The sequence below is a fragment of the Xiphias gladius genome, chromosome 19 (genome assembly GCF_016859285.1).
Source record: "Xiphias gladius isolate SHS-SW01 ecotype Sanya breed wild chromosome 19, ASM1685928v1, whole genome shotgun sequence".
Classification (NCBI taxonomy): domain Eukaryota; kingdom Metazoa; phylum Chordata; class Actinopteri; order Istiophoriformes; family Xiphiidae; genus Xiphias; species Xiphias gladius.
Window position 1 is genome coordinate 13,406,231 of NC_053418.1, and position 21,508 is coordinate 13,427,738.

Consider the following 21,508-nt stretch of genomic DNA (forward strand, 5'->3'; position numbering starts at 1 on the left):
CTGCAACATGACTTGGGGCCCGACTACACAGCTATTTTTTTTAGTAAACTCACCCCCAAAACCATGGCTCCATGGGTTAATCTGTCCATGGGTTGGGGGCGAAGGGATGAAATGAGTCCCCACAATAAAGGCAAAACAATGAGATATGCATATTAGTAAATTTAATAAATTTGACTGTAATAAGTGTCACCCATATAAGAAATAATTTACACACACAGTATGGCTAATAATACATAGTGCACAAAGATATGAACAAAATCAAGTGCATAAAAAAACACATTACTGCTGTAGTGCAGATAACATACTGTATCTACTGGCCATTTGAAGTGCTATACAGTGCTGGAAATTATAGGTGTAAAACAAAGCAATTCTCTTCAAGAGGCTCTACAAGATTACCTTTAACAACAGGTTGATGAACGTGTTTCCTCTAACCTATTTTATCTTTTTAATTAACAGTGTTTGTAAAATCAGTTTAGTGGATGCAGTTGGTGATACTTGTAAGGTGAGCTTACTGTATACGACTACCGAAATAATATCAAAAGGTAGTAGGTTATGTATAAAGAGTATTTATGTCAGATGGACTTATGACATTATGAAGATAGTTTTTAGAACTTGTTTTATGTCTTTGTTTAGGACAAGAGCTTGAAACATGCAATTCCCAAATTCAGGGGGACAAAACATGGAATGTGCAGTATTGTATTTTGGTGTGGCAAGAGCTGAGATGAAAAACTATAATCGCAAAAGGGGACATTTCACTCTATTTTTAGTGTAAAAACACTGCAAAATTATTGGAAATTCTCAGTAATCATGCCATTTATCAGATTCATTCTGTTGTCACGACAATACTGTTTCTTCTCTCACTGATCGTTCAGCATCGCATGGGCAGGGTCTGAGAAATATGTGACTACCAAGGAAGACAGTGCAATGGTAAGAGACTGAACAGGTTCACTACAAAGACAAGATTTTGTCTTTTGGGCACTTCTCACTGACCTCAAAGCCCCACAAAGTCCTTAAAGAAAGTATTTTCCCACAACCATTGCATTAACATTTTCTAAAGATACTTAGTATGAGAGGAAAAGTGGTTCATTCATATTCAGTGAGTTTTATCATTGGTTATTCATGGGACATATTTTCCTTTACTTACTACCACCCAACTGGAATGTACTGTACACATTACTGCTGTCAAGGGACTCGTAGGTGCTATGATCTGCGTAAAGCCACTGAGTAGATCTGCAATTGATGCAACATCATCTGTCAGTGTTTCTGGGCACTTCTATGGAGTCCTCTAGTATTGACTCTGCACTGGTATCAACAGCAGACTGTCGCCTCCTTGTGGCAGAACTAGATATCTGCAGATCAGGTGGAGATATCTGTCTCAGCTCTCTGCGACACAAACGGACTGATGTCATCTCTAAAGTTTCACCACAGTCCCCAGGCCCTCTTTCATTCCTACCCTGGGACTGTGTGTGTGTGCTTATCTGGCTGTATTCAGGCATTTTGGTCTTACTGTGTGCTTGACAGTCAGAAGATAACGAGGGACAGGGGGTTTGGTGTGCGTGTCTCTTCACATGAGAATCTTTCTGTGTCTTTTGGTCTTCTTGCTCAGCATGTATCTTTGTGTATGTTGTTGCAATGCGTGTCCTTGTTAGTACCTCTTCAGTGTGCATCTGAGATTTGTTTGTGCTTGTGTGTATCTGTATATTGTGTTTATGACTGGGCTCCAATTTGTGTGAGGGTTGATCGTCAGGGTGCAGGGCACCACAAAGCTCTTTGAGTTTCTTTTTGAGCTGCCGCGTGGAGCTTTTGTAGAAAAACAGTTCTTTCTCCAGATGTTGCAGTCTGTCCTGGGTAGCCTGCTGTGGCTTTTCTGATCCACCCTCTAAACACACACGTACGGAGACCATAAGTAAATGAAACACCAATATTCATGAAACAATTTTTGTACAGATATTATGGAGAGGGAAAGAGAAAAAAAGTCATGTTAGACCGACCTAATTTCCTCACCTTGACATTTCTGCAGCAGTAGCTGGATTTTGTTCTGGTGATCTTGGTGCTGCTGGGTGAGCCTGCGGTCTGCATCTAGGGCCAGGCGCTGCATGGTGGCTTCCATCTCCCTCAGCACCACCTCTTGCTCTCCAGCATGAAGCTCCAGCTCTTCACAGCGCAAACGCAAATGGCGCTCCGCCTCACGAAGACAGACAACCTGGAGAGGATAATAAAGGTGGGAAGGAGCCCGAGAATAGTGCAGAGACACACATAGTATAACACAATATAATTACGAAGACATCAGCTTAGTCTTGTACTTTTGTTTACTCTGACAGCTGTAGAGAAAAAAAAAAGAGCAAAACGGGTGGGGGGGGCTTATCATGTTGTAATAACATGATAACAATAACGTGGTGCAAACGTACATCCTGGAGAGAAGCTGATATAGTTTATAATGGTATTTAGATGCATCAGATGGAAAGATGAAGGGCAGAGAGGGGAGCATTAGGGAAGAAGAGAGAGGGCGGGGGTATAATTTAATTAGCATTACAAAAATAGTTCTGCTACATTTCTGACTCATCTTTGACTCAAAGAGGAAGAGAAAAGGAAAAAACAAAAAACTCCAGCCGGAACAGAAGAAGAAGAAGTCAACATTCAGCTGCTGTGTGACCATGGTAGGATCCTTTTTTTTTTTTAATTAAAAGACATGTTTTTAACAAAGTGCAGACACCAGATACACATGGAATTTAATTGTAAATAGGAAATAACAGGAAAAGAAAGTGAAAACAGAGTAAAGGGAGAATGTTGGCTTTGTATGTAGAGCTAAATGTTCCATATATCCATATGCTTGTGTGCATTTTATCTTACCTTGTTGAAATATCTGATGAGCAGCTCAGAAGCCTCGGGTGGTGAGAGCGCCTTCAGCTTCCCGATGACATCACAGAGCTGGGCGGGTTCAGTGCTTTGCGACTGATATGAAGGTGAGTCTGCGATTAACAACTTCATCTGTTTGTCCTCGATGAAGCGGTTTTTAAACTCCAGAGCCGCATCCAGAGCTTCAATAGCTTCCTCCAGCCGGAGCAGGGAATGCCCCTCCTACATGAGGACAGTTTAGTTTTAGTTTACCAAAACCCGTGAAATCCATAAATCATACCAGGTGTCAGTTTTATTGTAACAGAACACATATGGTTTCGTTCTTTGTGACCTCCACAGTAAGCACTCTGTTTTCCTTCAGCTGTGAATCCAGAGCGTCTCTCCTCTTTTTAAGCATGTCTCTCTCCTTCTCCAGTTCCTCTGTGGTGACCCCTCCAGTCCGCCTTGCATTGCTACTGCTCTGCAGGTGCTCCTCCACAGACTCCAACCGCATTGACACACGCAGCAGGTCCTGACTCAAAGCCTGAAAAGTTAGTGATAAAAACTTCAAGCTTTGATAACACATATGAAAGAACGGACATGTATCAGTATTAGCTAAATCAAAATAAAAACATATATATAGGCTGACCTGACTGGAGTGTAGCATCTTGGTCTCCAGTTTGTTTTTCTGTTGCAGACAGGCTTCTCTACGCAGGACAACCTCCTCTCTCCCCCTCAGCTCCTCCTCCAGCTCCTGCAGCTCTGCTCTCTTCTGAAGCACCTGCTCCTCCTCCTGCTCCAGCCAACTGCTGTCAGGCAGCTACAGTGAGGACAAGGAGGAGTGAAGGGGTGTGAGGAGGAGAAAAAAGGGGCAAAGAGAGGGAGGAGAAATTAAGAAGACATAGAGGTAGAAATTGTAACGTGAAGGACAGGTTGCACACAAAGCAAACACGGTCAACATGGCTTTTTTGGAGGGAGAAAAAAGCAAAACAAACATTTTAAGAATTTAAACTGCTTCTATATTTAACAGTGGTTTACCTTTTCCTTTGACTCTTCTTGGTGATTTCTTTTGCACACAGTCAGATCTCCTTCTCTTTGCTCCTATAAACAAAAACACAAATCATGTTCACTCTTTACTCAAGGGCCATTAATAATTTACCCATAGCTGTTACATTTTTGTGGACTTGTATATGTGAGGTTAAACCAAAGTTAAATATCAATTTTGGACAAAAAAAGCACCTGAGTAGAGTCATCAACAAAAGTTATAAAGAATTTTTTCTCCACAGTGTGGATACACTATTACTTCTCCAGAAAATGTACTAGCCGAACTGGCTGTGGGATATCAGATAGAATTAAATATGTGATAGATATTTTAGTGATCATGAATACAACTATGTTAACCATTTTTTTCCCTCTGGAATTAGTTTATTTTGGTCCATTAAAAAAACAAACAAAAAAGCAAGACTTTTCCTATTGCACCATCTAGACCATCTAATTGTTTGACGTTACTCGGTTCCTTTTTTAAAATCTGTACAACTAACCCCACTTTTGCCAAGTTCTTTTTTGCTGTCAGTGGTCTGTCTCTGCGGCCTGAGGTTGGTCTGAAGCTGTGCTCTCTGCAGTCTTACGTGTTGAAGGCTGCAATACATCTCTGCTCGGACCTGCTGGCTCTGCATCGAAAGTCTCGTCAACCTGCCAGCTTCTCTGCCATCTCCACTGGGCCTGCCATGTTTGTCCACTGGTTGGATCTCCTCGTCTGTTAGACAAAAACACACATTTATAGATGCAAGTATTGCAAAATTTGAGATAATGCATATAAATACAGGCAGAGGTTTGAAACTATTATGATTTACTGGTGTCGTGCAGTTGTTGCAGTGAGCTTCAGTACAAAAAAATAAATAAATAAGTAAATAAGAATTAGCCTACCCATGGGTAACCAGTACAGGATTCTGATCAAAACAGGAGACTTCAAACCTTATTTTCTTTTTTTTTGTTCCTTCATTGAGGCATTGGTTCAGAGGATTTAGACATCTAGCTTTAACAGTGCTATTATTTCCATATTGTGCATGTCTTGGCTCCACACATGTTGTTGACAACAAAAAATTCCCATCACCTCTAAATGTTTGTCCAACAGATGGTCCAACAGACGGACAGACGGATGGACTTAGTATCATGTTGATAGAACTACAAACCAACAGACACAGGAAAACAGGAATACACAGAATTTAACTGTATAACACACCAGTTTTGTCAAGCTCTTTGATGAGCTCCTCTTCCATGTGCATTTTGACTGACAGATCTTGGATCCTCTGTGTAACACTCGCTCTTGGTCTGGCCTTCCTCATATGTTTGGTGTGGTTTTCCTTGGTCCCTGTGAAGAAATTGTAACTGACGATATAAAAAGGAAACAACTTCTTGGAAATAAAACAACTCCTTGGAATATCACAGAAGAGAACTGAAACAGGAAAGTATGCCCCTCAAAATAAAAGGAAAAGGAAACAAAAGATTGTGAAATAAAGTCAAATACATGTAAAGTACACCTGTTGCTCGCTGGGGCTGTTGTAGTAATGGATTCCTATTAGATGTTTGGTCTAGTCCAGTGTTTTTCTCTTTCAGAGCTGATTTCTTCTGCCGGCTGGTCCATGTTCGGTTTAAAGAACGCCTGGAGTAATGTCACAATATTTGTTTAATCAGATAATTTCAGATTAACCTTGACACTAAAATTGTAGTGTGTCACTGGACTGTCACTGACACACTCCCTACGGTGCCTGTCTTCCCATGTTGGTGCATGGATGGTCTCTGCTATACAAAGCGGGACCAGGTGAGGAATCAATGTTACAACACCTAAAGCAAAGCATCTCGATAAAAGTGAAAAAAAAGTTTACATTTCATTAATATTAATTAATAATTGAGTGACTCTGCTTTTGTGTGAAACATTGTTTTGTTACAGCATATTAACAAAAAAAACTTTGTGAATCACAGTCATTTAATAAAATTGTATTTGTTGGAATGAATCACTGGTGGCTTGACAAAGACAGAACCAGTAGGCTAGTATTATACAGACTCTCACCTAAATGCCATTTTGCTCACACAATCGTCATCCTCCTCTTCCTTCTCTTGACCCCTGTCTTTGCTATCTGCTTGTTGTTTTATGAATGGACAGTACACCTCATCCTTTTCCTCAAGCTCAGCCAGAAGGAGATGACCGCGCATCTTAAAGGCTGCCAACACTCTCTCCAGTGAATAGGCTGGGGGACTGGAGTGAATCTACAAACACACATGCATCCGGACGTAAATATGCACAGCCATGAACAACAGAGTGTGTGGACACACATAAATATATGCAGCAACACTGTTTGGTACTTAAGACAATCAAAATCACAAGCAAAGTATAGTGTATCTGGTACACTAGATACACACAAACAATTACACGCCCAGAACAAAACAGTGCAGCTACCTACCTCCCTGCGAGGCCCCTGTCCACAGCTGTGTCTGATCAGAGGGACACTATGGGGCCTCTTGCTTGAGGTCCCAGAGGGCACTAATTCCTCTGCTGCCCCTGTGGTTGCACCCTGAAAGGTCACGAGGTCGCTGCGAAGACGATCAATCAGAATCTGTTTGTCCACCAGTTGTTCAATCTGAAAACATCCACACACAAATGTTGACAAAGGCATGCGTTTAAACAAAGACTATGTCAAAACCAAGAATATGGCTGGATCGCCCTTCACCTGTTTGCTTCTCTCCTATTGTCTGTGCTCACATATACAGTAATTTAATACAGCCAAAGTCCCAATAAAGCTGTTTTCATCTTCATGTTTTTCTGTTTCTTTTGTCAGACAACGGAACAGGTATGAAATAGTGACTGAGACACTGCCCATTAAGACTACATGTTAACCAGCAGTCACTTCCAAGCCATTTCCAAGCTCCTGCTCTACACTGCTAGAATCCTGATTTAATGACCACGACGTCATCTGACAGATTCACCATACACATAAGTAAAACACAATGGCTATGCTGTGATTTTTGGCTATATTTACTTGTAAATGAAGAAAGTTAGAAGCTCATTCATGTCTATGCAGCGACATGTGTTCAATAGAATGAGATGCATAGAGAGCTGTGCCTGCGGAGGGGAACCCCGACCTTCACTAGCGAATTAATACAGGCGACTCGCTTCTACAGAAAGTAGCTAAGACTTGTCCAGAAAATCGCTAGATTTATCGGCAGGTGCTTTTATGAAGAAAAGTTGCTAAAAGGGTGTGAAAAGTCGGTAAATCTAGTGACAAAGGGGCTAAATTGGCAACACTGCCTTTAAATGCCCCCCTCGATGATGCAATAGAAACTGTTTGTGCCAATTCATTTTGAAAGAGCAACGACCAATGGGGAAACTCCAACACTCAGCTGGCCGACTAATGGTGTAACCTCAGCATTCAGTCCATCAGTCAGTCACAGATATTCGCGTTTATAGGGTTGGACCCGCTGTTGCAGTCCATCTAAAAAAATGAATAACCAGCGGAGTTGTCATTAAAGTCTCTGTCAGTTTTGAAGTTTTATTTTCAGATAACCTACAACGCTCAATGCACTATCCTTTTCTACTGTAATACAGCGCTGCATTCAAAACTGTTCTTCTCCTCACCTGTATACGATTACGTTCTTTTTCTTCCTCTAATGCTTGGAGGTGGGTTTTTCTCTCTTGAAGAAGTTTCTCAACATCTTTTTGTACCTGTCTCAGTTCTGCATCTTTCTGTTCCAACAGCTGCTCCTCTATGTCGAGAGCTTCCTAAGGGTAAAGGAGAAAAATTGGACTTTTTTGCAATGTCTTTTTATTTACTTTGATTGATGGATATTTTATAATAGGATGTCACACAGCTATAACATTAACAATGGCTTGATTCCATTTAGGTGGAACCCAGCATAAACAGTACCAGGGCCCCGATGAGGCTGACACATCTAAATGGGATGCAGACATTACTAATGTTATTAGTTACCCCTGCGCTTTGCACCTTCTGGACAAAAATACTAGTCACAACAATACTTGAAGAAGGCTAGACTCTTCTCTCCATTTGGTGATCTAAAGGATTTCCGTTTTACAGCACTGTGACTGGCACTGCTCTTTAAAAGGTATGAAATTAGTGAAAGGACGGGTTGATGACAGTCAATTAGAAGTCTGCACCCGGTCTGTTTTAATCAATTAAGACTGTTTTGAATATAATGACTTGGGTAGAGTAGGGTATATGAATAATATATATAAAGGAAACAATAAGTTAATTTATATCCCTTTATTATTTGAGGCATATCAGCTAGAACTTTGAGTTGTGATGGACATTGTCATTGTGCTATTAAAATAGAGCCCTAAGTGTTATATGATCCCTAATAGATCTACTCTGAACAAAAGAAAAATCCATTAAATCCATTCCCTGTACATTTTTTCTGAATGTCCCATCATTTTTTTGATAAAAAAAACATTTGTTATCTTTAATGGCAATCTGATGGGTTTTTTTTTTGGTGCTTTTTAGCATTACCTGGCATTTGTGGAGCTCTTTTCTGAGCTTTAATATTGTAACAAGAGCGGGCTGGTCTCCATCCCTCTCTGAACAGGCCTTATCACCGATTTGATGTGTGTTACTGACAGCTATCAATCTCTCCTGCCAATCCTGCAGTTGCTGCCTGAAAGAATCACTTGGAGAGGGGCCAGAGATATCTGCAAGGAGAGCTGCAGCTTCCTGTGCTAGGAGGAGGTACTGTGATGATTCCTCTTGGTTCATCTTCTGATCTGGCTCAGATATCCTCATCTGACTGGACTCTTTGAAGCTCTCCCCTTCTCCAGCTCTTTCACCTGTCTTTTCCCTTTGCATCTCCATCTCTCTCTCCTTCTCTTTCAATAGCTCTCTCAGAGTCTGTACTTCATACTCAAGCTCCCCTAGTCGAGCCTCGCCGGGGTCCCAGGATGTAGGACATGATTTAACCTCTGTATGAGTAGATATTGCTCCAGGACGGTTGCGAATGTGACGGGCCTTGGATGCAAACTGCAGGACACTCAGAGTCTCAGCTACACTGTGGTGAGAGGGGCTTACACATGCCACCATCAGTGTATGGGCGGTGCCTCCCAGCGAATCACGGAGGAGACGGGTGATCTTGGCATCACGGTACGGTATGTGTGCGCTGCGACTTCGAGCAGGGTCAGAAAGGGCACGGATAACATTGCCCAGTGCAAGCAGGCCTGTGTTGATATGAACAGACTCTTTAAGCCGTGTCCCGTTGTTGCCAGTTTTTCCAGCACGCTCCGAGCCTGCTAGGTCGACTAGACAGAGTTTGGAGGAGTGGACAGACTTTAAGGAGGAGTTGTTGTTGTGGCAACATTGGATGAGCTGGAGGGTGAGGATGGCGTGAGAGCGACTGGAATGCTCATTCATCCCTGTGGTGCCGGTGTGGCGCAGCGCATTACCCGTCTCTAGAACGCTGAGTAGCTCCTCTGCTGAGGTGACAACAATCTCTTTTGCTCCCACCACCACTGAAAACACACACAGAACCATACAGCGATCCTTTCACATTGAATTGAAATATTATTTTCCCTAATGTATGATGCACTGTCTAATCTTGTTGTATTACTATGACTTCCTCATCCTCCCTAAAATAATGTCTCTCATTCATTAAATGAATGCTTTTACAAATTACAATTTGTTTACTATTCATGGGAAGTACTACACAACCTGTGATTTTGACTGATCACATGTAATGTCTTCTGCAGCTCTACTGATGTCACTAGGGTTATCTCTTGGACTTAGGGACTAAAAATCTAGAGGAGAAAGTGTATTTTACAAACTGGGGGTATAGAGTTTGAAAGACATAGGCCATAACAATGTGAGGAGGGTCTAAAAAAGAGACGCTACCGAGGTGCACAATGGGAAACGTAGGATCCAGTGTGTATGGAACTTAATACTTGGGACTATAAACTATGCTGGCCTCTGATGTATGAATTAATTTTTAAATCTGTCTATGGCATGTACAACCAACTTTATGGAAATGCAATACTGATTCGCTGGAGGACACTTTTAAAACTCTCAGTACATCACTAACAAAGAAAGGAGTAGCAGTGGCATGTGATGCAACTAATGGCATGTTCTTAAATAGGATTGGTGTAAACAAATAGCTGGAGAGTGGATATTAGGACAAAATCCACACAGGTAACACACAGAGGGTTATGATATCATAATTTAAAAAGTTAAATGAGTCAAAACTAATGGCAAACTTGGCATTTTCCGATGCCTGAAAGTATATCTCCTATGTCCTCTTTTCAGAAAATCATACGACCTCATTCCTTCACATGAAATCTATGTGAAACATGTAAAAATAAATTCATTTTTTGTCACATTTATCTGACAGGCAAAAAGACTTTTTCATTACCCGTATTTCCCTTCTCATCTTCTCTGATATGAAGCTCTTTGTGAGTGCTGTGCAGTTCCAGCAGGTCTCGCAGCTCCTCCCTGTACAGCTCCAGATAGGAGACCCGCACTGTGGCCTCCACACCCCCACCATTCTTCCTCTTCTCCCCCAACATCAAGAACACATCCTGGGCTACACGGTCAATAATTCCTCCCTCTTCATCTGAGAGAGGTTTTGGAAGGAAGAGACACTTGGTAATAAAGTACATGTTGCAAAGACCAGAGAGTGAAATATTAGAAGAGACCATTTGGGTAAAATCTCTAGTACATCTGTGAAGTATAACAATGGGTCAATAGCAACTTGCTGGTCAGAAAATCTTGCTTTGAATTTAGGATTTTAAGACATTTTTAATACCTCATAGAATGCAATTTAATACCTATTTTAAGATCGGACTACCCAAAGTATTAAAGAAATCAATAAAAGACCATGGATGATAAGGCCTGCAATTATAGACCAATTTATTTACATTTATTTCACATTTTTGTCATTACTTCCTGCTGTATTCCTACTTTGTCCTAATTTAGGGCTACAATTAATGATTATTTTCATTATCAATTAATTTGCTGATAATTTTTTTGATTAATTGATTGTTTAGTCTGCGAAACATCAAAACACTGTGAAAAAAATGCCCCTCAGAGATCCAAAGGTCACCTTTTCAGATGTATTGTTTTGTCCGACCAACAGCTCAAAACCCAAAGATATTCAATTTACTGAATAAAAGCATCAAATCCTTACATTTGAGAAGCTGGAATCAGAAAATGTTTGGCATTTTTTAACTGGTTCTGCTTGAACTGATCAAACAACTATCAAAACAGTTGCCAAAATTTGATTATTTTTCTGTCAATCACTAATTGATTAATCAACTAATTGTTTCAGCTCTAATATAATTAAATCATGATTAAACATGACCTGGATAAGCAGCAAAAAAGTCGATGGATGAATAGATGGATGGATTAACCAATTTAAAAACAAAGAAAAGAAATATGCAATTCCCAGCTGCCATTTTCCCAGTCCTCTCCCCTAAATCCCCCCTCTGGACCATTCTAACATAATTTGGGGGATGAAACCTGCCACCTGCGCTCCGTTCAATTTACCCAGGCTCCCGCCTCCGAGTGCGTATGACTTCCCTGACCCTGTTTGTCCGTAACAGAAGACGGTGGCATTGTAGCCGTCGACCAGGGACTCCACCAGCGGCTGCACGCAGGACTCGTACACCTCATCCTGGCTGGCTGTCGGTCCGAATGCGTGGTCGAAGGAGAAGAGTCGCTCCGAGCCGAGCATCACCGTTGCGGAGCCCGGCACCATCCGCACACAGACCTGGTGGTTGTGGAGGACCTCTTTGGGAAGCAGGGGCCGGATACGGACCGCCACCCGGACAAACACCTCGCTCATGACGGTGAGATTAAGTTACCGAGAACGAGTAAGTCTGAAGTACCTTTTAATGAGAGTTTCACTTCATCCCAGCACCTCACAGCTGAGCTGTGGTGAAACCTCTAACTTCAACCTGCTGAGAATAAACGAGTCAGCGATCCACATTCTACCAGAACAAACCGCCTGATGTTAGCCCTGCGTTTTTAACTACCGTCATCGTCATTTTGTTTGTTGTTGTTGTTGTTGATGATGAAACTTTGTCCACGATCCCATTTGTTGTGGCTCCTCGGTTGCCCGGGAAACCGCCGCCGCGGTGCCGCGGCAGTCGAGGAAAGCAGGAAAGCGTTCAAGAGTCTTCATGGAGGGCGGACCAAGTGGTACGTGAAGGCAACAGCGCCATCTTCTGAATCTGCTGCTTCGTCTTGTCTTTTTTTTTTTTTCTGACAGTTGACTATTCGTTTGAGAAAAAAAAAAAAGTAGATTCCTTGGAGAAATTAATACTGTGAAGAATAAATGCTCAAATAAATACATCAGAAATATCATACCAGATGTAACTCTGCCCCTAGGGAATATTTGTTTTGGCTTTCCTTTTATGGAGAACTGACTTGGAATAAAATATGGTTATGTGGTGATATATTTTGTGTTAGTGATAAAGTTGAAAGTGATTCCTTTAAAATTTTGCAATGGATATATCCAGTAAAACAAAGTGGAGACATCTAGACTTGATAATGAATATTCCTATCATTTCTCTGGATTAGATGATTAAACGATTCGCCATCTGTTTTGCCACAGTAGTTAGACTAAAATATTCTGGATGGAAGTTTATTTTGTAAGAAGAATGAAATTTTTATTTGTTTTAAAGGCAATGGAACGAGGATTTTATTTTCTTTGTACTACTGATTTTATTGATGGGAAAATTCCAAATTCAAAAAAAGTAGTGCATACTTCAGAATGGCACTGCAATTATAGACCTTCTAAATATGGTACGGACAAATAGTGTATTGTTTTAATGAATTTATTGATTTTTTTTTTTTAGTTTTTATTGAGCGCGTATCTTTTATTTGTATTTCTCTTAAGGCTCTGGCTTTTATTACTGGCATGAAACAAAATTTCTTTAATCAAGTAAAAATGAACTCCAATAAAACTGTGTTAACATGAAAATGATAATGAAATTACATTTCATATTAATGATCAAAGTTTTAATAGTTTAATTATTTCACAATTTGTTGTGTCTTTATATGTTTTAGTTGATGATTATGTATTTTAAATTAACATATTTATTTGATATTGAACATTTTAGGGCTATATATATATATATATATGATATTCCTGATATATTTATTGTAGGCTGTCACTTCCTCTCCTCCCTTTCCTTTTTCATATGGCCAAATGTTTGATGCTTCCATATTATTTGAGCTAAAGAACATTTTTCTAATTACATTTACAACAATTTGAATAAATAAAACTTTCAGACTTAATATAAAGTGACCACACATCCTGGGTGCTTTTAGCTAGCACAAATACTATTTTTCCTTCTTAACACTGAACATATCTGTGTGTGACCATTCAAAGCATCAGTATTCAGATGTAAATTATACTAGATTTATTGCATTATAAATCTCTTGAAAAATTAGAAGATTTTTTTTAGGAGCTGCCCCATACACATCCTGCTTTAAGGTATCCAGTGGATGATGCTGTAATATCATTCCCAAACGAACTCCTGTAAAAGAAGAAACATACAATATCTAACCAAAATATTTTATTTTCACTGTTTGGGTGTCAGTTCAAATTGCTGCCGATATGCAGTGTATGTTCACATGGAGCGTATGATCACTTACTCTCTGTTACAGCAAAAAGTTTGTTTGAAAATGTTCCATCGTATCAACAGTGAACATTTTAATTGACTGTAAATGGTCAACAGTGCTTCTACCCACACAGACGAAACAAGCTACATTAAAGCCCCACACCTGTGAGTCCATACAGTATCTGGCACAGGGACATGTTTGGCTTCTGTCCCAGGGAAAGGCACCGGTGCCAGGGCTGAGCACTGAGAAGTGCAACCTACTGTATGTAACGCTGCCAGCCAGCTCATCAGTAGTAAATACAGCGTGTTTGGTGTATGGGAATGTGGGCCATCTCTTTGTGGTGCTGCTTGGCGTAAGGCCACAGGTAGAAGTCTATGATTGCGGAGTTGATGTTACATGTCTGTCCCTCTCTCTCCTGCACCAGCTTGTGAAGTTGCTCTTTGATCAGCTCCACAGACCAAATCGAACAACCTCGGATCTCAACCTCTCTCCTGTCCCCTGAACACAGCAGCTCGCCTGAAATAAATGGGAGGCAAACGCACAACACACAGAGTTATTAACATATCATACTATTTTTTAACTGATCCATTACTTTATTCGCACACACACTCCCTTCTCACCGTTCTTCAGCATCTGCATCAGTGTGTCAGAGTATCGTAGTACTCCGAGGTAGACGAGAGCCTGTGGGACCCTGTAGTCTGCAAACATAGTGAGCCAGTCCATGTTAATGATGTCTCCCTCTCCTCTGGCCTCCATGACACCCCAGAAATCTGCCACCAGGATCTGGGCTCGCTTGTAGAATGAGATTCTCTTCCCCTGAAAGAAACAAGACACAATACACACTATACTCTGCTCAAGCTGTATGTGCTGTATGTTTAAACATCTGTTTGTTTATTCTTAAGCCTTTGCTGACAGATGTTCTTACACAAAGTTAATATAATGGCAACAATGCATGTGCGTAGAGTATAATTTGCTCCTTCACTGACTGTATAATATTTAGAGAAAATTAGATATATTGCCAGCCTGTCTTTGGCCAGGAGATGGAACTCTAACATTGCAATTTATCTTTCCAAATGCATACCTTTATCTCAGATCACATGCACTTCCTATATGCTTCCAAGATGTTGTACAATTTTATTAGACTATGAATTCAAAGGGTCTACACATATGTACACTACATGCAATGAATTCAAGAGAAAAACTGAAGTAAGCAATTGCTTCTACTGTGTAGAATATAAAAAAGATGAAAACCCAAAAGCTAATTTTGCAGATATTTTGGAAGTTACAATTTACTTTGGTTGTAAGTGGACACCTATCCAACCAGAAATTATGATTCTCTTAGTATCTGAGATGAACGTTTCAATCATTCACTGTCTTGTCTGCAACATGGTTGACACACTAAAATCTAGACAACTCAACAACTAGACAAAATTTCTGAAAACCCACACTTGGCATTTGCAGAAAATATATACGTTCGCGAAAAAGTGTCTCTGGCAAACATAAACATTTTTCTGCAGATTTTAGAGAAGGCCCACTATAACTCTAACCTCATACATAGCTTCGTCCCTGTATGAAGGGATCTCCTCCACGATGAGCTCCACCATCTTCCGGGCATCGTTCCCAGCTCGGCTGATAAAACTGCGGAAGCTTCCGCCATGTTCCAGCAACACGCGGCCGCCTTCAGTCAGCACCTTGTTGGACGGATTGAGTTCACATTTGATAAGGATGAATGGTAGGAGGTTGAGCTGCATACTTTAATTTTCCACTTAGCATAAGGGGAATACAGTGGAGGTAATAATTCAACACTGATGGACAAAATAAATCAGTTTTCTCAGTTAATGTGAACATATATCCACAACGATGTTAAAAAATGTAATAAAAATTATTTAATCTATAAAGGAAAATGTTATTTGAGGTTGAAGTTTCATACAAATAAAGATAAAAACACACGTACACAGCAGCCATATGAATACGACAGGACATAGGACAATATAATCTCAGACACTTTATGTACCAACAGTGTGTTAGTATTTGATTGAATGCACCTTCTATGTTCAGTCTACTGATTAGAGATGAGATGATACATCCTGTTTTTCTCACCACATCTGTTTGTTTCTCAGTTGTAAGGAACGACTTTAGTTTTGTGCCATATAACTGCTGAGAAGGTCATCTAAAAGGGTCGATGCAAAGGTCAGCTGTGCATTCAGAAGGGTCAAATGTTACACTTTTGTACAGTTTTAAACAAAGTGGAAATGAGACATCCTTTTCATCACTGTACTGAAGATCAAGAAATATCAAACTGTAATACTGTGATACCAAAGTAACATTATCTAAGTGACCTATGGATTACGTGTATCATTACATCCCTGGCATCATGGCTGTGGTACATTAACCTGATAATTTCAGAACCTTGTGGCGCTCCTGAAGCATCGGCATGGGCGTTTCATTGTCTGATCGAAGGACATGTCCCAACTCCTCCACGCTCATCTGAGAGAAGTACTTTGGATCAGTGATGGGTATACCTGCGGAGTGAGGAGAAGAGGAGCAGCTAAACAGATTAATCTTTAGTACTACTGGAGAGAAAGAGAAAAGGCTCTCAATTCTACTAAGTTATGAAGATATAGCGTGCTATAATAAGAGAATATTACTCCACAGTAGCCATTTTTCGCAAGAGGCTCAAAAGACATAATCTGTTCTGATCTCATGCTTTCAACCCTTGAGATTCACACTCTGTAGCAAAGTTACCAGTGCTTTTCTGAGAGAATCTCTTGTAATTATAAAGGCCACAGCGACCACACATTGAGAGCACTATTCCATATGAGACATAATTGATTCATATCCGGAGTCATTCACGCTAATTATGAATGATTCACAAGCGCATGCAGAGCTACAAGCAATTTCCCAGCAGTCCAAGTTCAAGTAAAGGGCACATATACAGTAATTGGCAACGGCAGTGCAAAACAAAAGCACATAGAACAAGTAAATGACATGAGACATCAAAAAGGGCTTAAATATACGTCTTTTTCTCCAGAGACAAAGCTTCTTACAAAAAAGATTGATCAATCTATGAAAAAGGTTAGAGTGTGGCCCTACCTTTTCTTCATAACTCTGACATTTCTATCACTCAGTTTTTTATTGAGTAGAATCTTATTTTTTTTTCTGTGTAGTTTTGATGAAAAGTTGCTCAACAAATGTAACTAACGGCTATGATGCATCACCTCAACTTCGCACTTGGGAAAGGAGGTCCGATGTGTGCCTGCTAAATTGACGTACCATTAAACAAAACAATACATGTTATTTTTGGCCTTGTAAGATACACCGTCCAACCCCTTGATGAAGTATACATTGTTTTAAAGTCTCCTGATTCTACCTATGCAAAGCATTTTGAGATCCCCATATCACTGCAACAGCTGTCGACACAGATTTGGTTCACGCTCCGCAGTGTTTTCCACACAAAAGGTACTACTACAGTATTTCCTTTTTTATGCCAAAAAAATAGGAAGGCTTTTGCCTCTGTACCCTTGGTTCAGTATCTCTTATACTCATTCTGACATTTTGGTTGTAAAATCCCAAGAGTTGCCTTTCATAAGAGACAAGGGCTGAGACTGTAAACAAAAGGGCTCGAGAATAGCGTGTCTGTTAAGGGGTTAACCTAATTACACCTCTGTCACGACATCCCTTTAACCCGGCAAAAAGCTAAGTTCTGGTGTCCACACATCACTTATTTAGTACATGCTCTCACCTTCTTCCATGGCCCTTGTGATGGCAGCACACAGCGTCATGTAGCCTGTGTGCGTGGTCCCTTTATAGGTCACCTCGCACTGCTGAGTTTTGTTCTCTGGCCAAAAGGAGAAGTTCATGGTGTCCACCACAAACACCCAGTTCAAGGCCTGCAGTGTTGAAAGACAGAAATTATTACCATAGAAGGACAAAAGTCTGAAAACCTGAGAGAGCCACCAAAATGCTTAAACCATGTAGTGAGAAAGAACGCAGTTAATGTACTTTATGACAAATGGCTAAAAGACACTAAAAAGTGTTAAGAAGGGTTTCTCCATTTTGAAGCCTATGCTTCATTTTGATGATGCCCATTAATAACTGCCTTCAAGGAATAAAATATTTTTTCTGTCATTGTGTTTGTCATTTTAATTTGGAAAAAAAAAAACAAAAAGCAAAACTTGACTGTTTTTTGACCAGTTGATATAAACAGCTATAAAATGCCATTTTTAACTAGGGCTGCAATTAATGATGTTCTTCATTTTTTATTAATCTGCTGATTACTTTTTTTCTTAATCGTTTAAATGTGAAGAATAAATAGTGAAGAATGCCTGTCACTATTTCCCAATTTTCCCAGTTCATATTTTCAACTGTCATAAGCGACAATTTATCATTTCAACAAAATATCTGAAATGTAGAGATAGAGACTAAGCTAGACAATGCACGATCCAAAATCATGTGAGATTTCTGTCCTCTTGTTCATATTTGAAGGGGTGTGGATATGAGTAATTCTTTCATGCGTCCTTCTAGGATTTGTGTGGTCCCTCTCCATGTGTGAGCACCGAGGATTATCACCTGTCACACTCACTACTGAATATTAGTGCAATATTGCTTTTGCGTTCTTTTCACTGGAACACACATTTCTGTTTAGCTCGTTGTTGACTTGTCATTGTGTAGCTGGGTGGCCCCAGCTGTTGAAAAACTCCCCTGGTCAGAAGTGGGTGCTGGGGCCAATGGATTTGCATTCTTCCAGCCACTGGCAGTCAGACTGTCACTGTGTCGGAGAGCGTAGAGCATCTCTGCCACCTTCTGTACTCCTTCCTCCTCCACGAACACATCACGACTCAACTGTGCTATGAACTGGCCAGACTCACAGGGAAGCAGAGGTGCTTCCATGATGGATAGTGTATGGAGCAGAAACACAGCTGAAGGAACACCTGTAGGCAAACAAGCGTGCATAGATATGAGCACCTCCCCCAGCAGTGCCCAGGTGAGTCCAGGGAGGTAACTATGGAAATAATCATCTCTTAATAACATATTCATGTATGCAAAATAAACCTGGAGAAATGAACCTGGAGTAGACTAGTTCTAGTTAAAAACATACAGACTTCAGGACTAGCTCCTATGAACATGCATGGGTGAATCTAGGGGGAGTGTGAGTGCCAGTGCCCTATTCATACTGAAACAGCAATATCCTGCATACATATCTGGGGAAATGCCATTTCAAAGATTATCTCCCTGCTTTATTAGATAATTCGCAGTGGAAAGACATAATGAAGATGGGAGAAATGTAATGAAGCAAAAACATTTCTTTTTGAAAAGTTTAAAATGAACTCAGGGACGTAGCTAACATCAATTTCCAGGGGTGGAAAAGAAACTAAGTACATTTCCTCAAGAACTATATTTAAATACTGTTCTGTTTGTACTTTACTTGAGTATTCTAATTGTATGCTGCTTTCTACTTTTACTCTGATAAACTTATTCTAAAGCTATAGAGTGTGCAGATTCAGATTTTAAAAACCTAATGAGGGTATAAAATATAGTGCACTGTTACACAGTAAATGAAAACACCCAGTATGATATAAAATAGCCAGAGTCAACTTCACCTCAGCCAACTACAACGCTAATATGTATTTAATCTATCTATATATATAGATATATATATATATATAAAATTTATACATACATACATTTATATATATATATATACATATACATATATACATATATATATATACACACACACACATAAATATAGATATAAAGATATATATATATGTCTAATTACAGTTTTAAATGCATGACTCTTTGTTGTAGTGGAGGTTTCCAGAACTCCAAACTTCCTCCACAGTGAAAACAGGCTCTTTGTCTGTCTGTCCGAAGTGTCCAGTGGCTTCGTGTTAATGATGCCTTTCTCTCTCAGACTGATTACAGGACACTGTGACGCACACAGGGGCCTAGTGAATGAAATTCATTCTCGCTGCTCTTTCGGCGGTGAGTCACATGACTCACTCTGCACTCTAAAAGAAAAAAAGAGTCCCGTTTTTTTTTTTTTTGGCTAATTTTCCTGGAAAGAGCAGTTATTGTCTGTGGGTCAGTCAGAAGCTCAACTATATCACGTCATTACGTCTCATTGATAAACCGGGCAAAGTGCGTAAAGACCTGAACGTCGCCACTAAGACGAGCACTACTGAGTTTCCATGCCGTGGATCAACAACGCAGGTTTTTAGATACGAACTTCCTGTTCTGCAGCATCTTACTCATTTACTCGCTCACGAACTAATGCTTTCATTAACTTACCAATGAACGCCAGTCAAGCACTTTGCCAACTCGTGCCGTATCGTGTTTCCACTACCTGGTTTCCAGCTGTTGACCAATCAGGGACTCTGTTGTGGACAGCCCGATTCACCAATCACAAGAGGCCAGGAGAGGAAACCCGAAAAACAATATCCGTTATGAATCTTGTGTAAAAATTTTATTACATATTTTCTAAACGGATCTAAATGGCATAATGTCAGCGATGTGGGGATATTAAATGCATCCAACATGGCCAGATTAACCTCCTAGGAGGAAACCAAGCACCCCGACTGTACATGGCAGTTTCATTATTTCCTCAGAAACCAACCACTACCCTAGAACTGAAATGATCTGTCGATTAATTGACTGGAAGAAAATTAAGTGGCAACAACGTTGATAATTGTTTGTGACATATTTGTTAACTAAAAATGTCGAAGATTGAATGTTACCAGCTTCTCAAATGTGAATGTTTCTCAGTTGTCTGACAGTAAACTCAACATGTTTGTGTTTTTGACAAGTTGAATGCGTTACCTTGGGCTACGTGGAATAATAATGGGCATTTTTGACTATATTTTGACATTTTATTCACTGAGAATAAAAAGATTTTATTCATCAATAGATTATTAAAGAACATAATTTTCAGATGTACTGATAATGAATATAATTGTTGGTTGCAGCAACAATACCACTTTGCCTGTGGTTTTCTTCATGTTAATTACTTGACACAGACAAAATCGAAGCAGTTTGAAACAAATAATCTTTACAACAAACAAGCTTGAGATAAACTATAACAATAAACATTACATTTTGACACAGTCCGTCTACAAGACCGGGGGTCACAAGATGGAAGATGGAGGACCTGTCATAGTTGATATTGTACTAAATTGGTGCAATTTTCCAACAAATTTAAAAATAATCAAATTATGTAGACTCAAATGATATGTGGTAATCCTGTGGATTTGGGGGCTCGGCAGCTGTCTGCTGTGCCCGGTTGGTGATCTAATTTTGGCATCCAGTAACCTCCCAATGAACATGAATTAGAGTAAAGTTTAACACCTACCAGGTAAGTCAACAAGACTCTCAGGTTTCCATAATGTAATAAGGTGAGTCAACTAATGGATTCGTCAACCAACCACAAAAAAATAAATAAATAAATAATCAGCAACAATTTTGATAACTGATGAGTAACTTTTGAAGTAAAAACGCCAATAGTAAATTTATTTTTTTGTGTTTTGGACAAAAACAATTTGCAGACCTCACCTTGGGCTCTTACTATTTTAGAAAGAACTATAATACATGTAATACATATTTCCTGATAATGGAAAAACACATCTTTAGTTTTAACTTTAAATATAAACATGTATGAAATGGCAGCTGGACAGTTGCGACAATCACATATCACTTTTAGCCCAAATGCCATCAGTGCACAGAAAACTGATCAAGCTGCAAGGATTTTGAGCAAAAAACAACAATGAAAAAAAAAAAAATCAATCAATAAGCTTGTTAAAATGCAACATGGTTCAGTAAAAAGTGGCATCTTTATTCATTTTACAATTTGACAATGTGAAGTCTACAGCATGGAGAGCAAACAAGTATAGAGCACAGGAAAATGCAGGGACAAAATAGTTAAATTCAATATCATTTCTCAAATCTCCAATAATTTCTAGTTTCTAGCTACATGTTTCCATTTGTGAAGAGTTATTCAAATGATTTAGATTCATTTCATCACACAACTACCATGGATATTCTTACAAATTAGTCAAACT

At 39.7% G+C, this 21,508-nt stretch overlaps 2 protein-coding genes across 5 annotated transcripts; both read right to left on the reverse strand.

Annotated features, from left to right (window-relative positions):
• Window positions 1–178: 178 nt before the first annotated feature.
• Window positions 179–11,903, reverse strand: LOC120804657 (kinesin-like protein KIF27). Of its 3 annotated transcripts, none has more exons than XM_040154157.1 (15): window positions 11,370–11,903; window positions 10,237–10,437; window positions 8,355–9,343; window positions 7,469–7,612; window positions 6,297–6,473; window positions 5,906–6,102; window positions 5,376–5,497; window positions 5,078–5,206; window positions 4,464–4,591; window positions 3,874–3,936; window positions 3,485–3,655; window positions 3,188–3,379; window positions 2,851–3,078; window positions 2,005–2,203; window positions 179–1,879 (listed from the first exon to the last, which is right to left on the reverse strand). In XM_040154157.1, exons 1-15 carry the CDS (start codon window positions 11,665–11,667, stop codon window positions 1,248–1,250), a joined length of 3,870 nt encoding a protein of 1,289 aa, XP_040010091.1. In that variant the 5' UTR covers window positions 11,668–11,903; the 3' UTR covers window positions 179–1,247. The 3 variants fall into 3 exon arrangements, with proteins under 3 accessions (XP_040010091.1, XP_040010090.1, XP_040010093.1); XM_040154156.1 differs by having other exon boundaries at window positions 4,377–4,591; XM_040154159.1 differs by lacking the exon at window positions 11,370–11,903 and adding an exon at window positions 11,011–11,106 and having other exon boundaries at window positions 4,377–4,591.
• A 1,487-nt stretch (window positions 11,904–13,390) lies between these two features.
• c19h9orf64 (chromosome 19 C9orf64 homolog) lies at window positions 13,391–19,858 on the reverse strand. 2 transcript variants are annotated; one of them, XM_040154357.1, is made up of 7 exons: window positions 19,746–19,858; window positions 18,153–18,382; window positions 17,194–17,341; window positions 15,861–15,973; window positions 14,999–15,142; window positions 14,072–14,267; window positions 13,391–13,967 (listed from the first exon to the last, which is right to left on the reverse strand). In XM_040154357.1, exons 2-7 carry the CDS (start codon window positions 18,339–18,341, stop codon window positions 13,738–13,740), a joined length of 1,020 nt encoding a protein of 339 aa, XP_040010291.1. In that variant the 5' UTR covers window positions 18,342–18,382; window positions 19,746–19,858; the 3' UTR covers window positions 13,391–13,737. The 2 variants fall into 2 exon arrangements, with proteins under 2 accessions (XP_040010291.1, XP_040010292.1); XM_040154358.1 differs by lacking the exon at window positions 19,746–19,858 and adding an exon at window positions 19,234–19,717.
• Between the last annotated feature and the right edge of the window lie 1,650 nt (window positions 19,859–21,508).

What these genes read in the sequence shown, in the direction of transcription:
- c19h9orf64 (XM_040154357.1), bottom strand. Translation starts at nt 18,341, where the DNA reads ATGGAAGCACCTCTGCTTCCCTGTGAGTCTGGCCAGTTCATAGCACAG. An exon ending in TGCTTCAGGAGCGCCACAAG is followed by an intron (nt 15,143 to 15,860) that starts GTTCTGAAATTA and finishes CCGTCCAACAAG; the next exon opens with GTGCTGACTGAAGGCGGCCG. An exon ending in GATGCAGATGCTGAAGAACG is followed by an intron (nt 13,968 to 14,071) that starts GTGAGAAGGGAG and finishes CATTTATTTCAG; the next exon opens with GCGAGCTGCTGTGTTCAGGG.
- LOC120804657 (XM_040154156.1), bottom strand. Translation starts at nt 11,667, where the DNA reads ATGAGCGAGGTGTTTGTCCGGGTGGCGGTCCGTATCCGGCCCCTGCTT. An exon ending in AAGAAGAGTCAAAGGAAAAG is followed by an intron (nt 3,656 to 3,873) that starts GTAAACCACTGT and finishes TCCTCACTGTAG; the next exon opens with CTGCCTGACAGCAGTTGGCT. An exon ending in ACAGAGTGCTTACTGTGGAG is followed by an intron (nt 3,079 to 3,187) that starts GTCACAAAGAAC and finishes GTCCTCATGTAG; the next exon opens with GAGGGGCATTCCCTGCTCCG.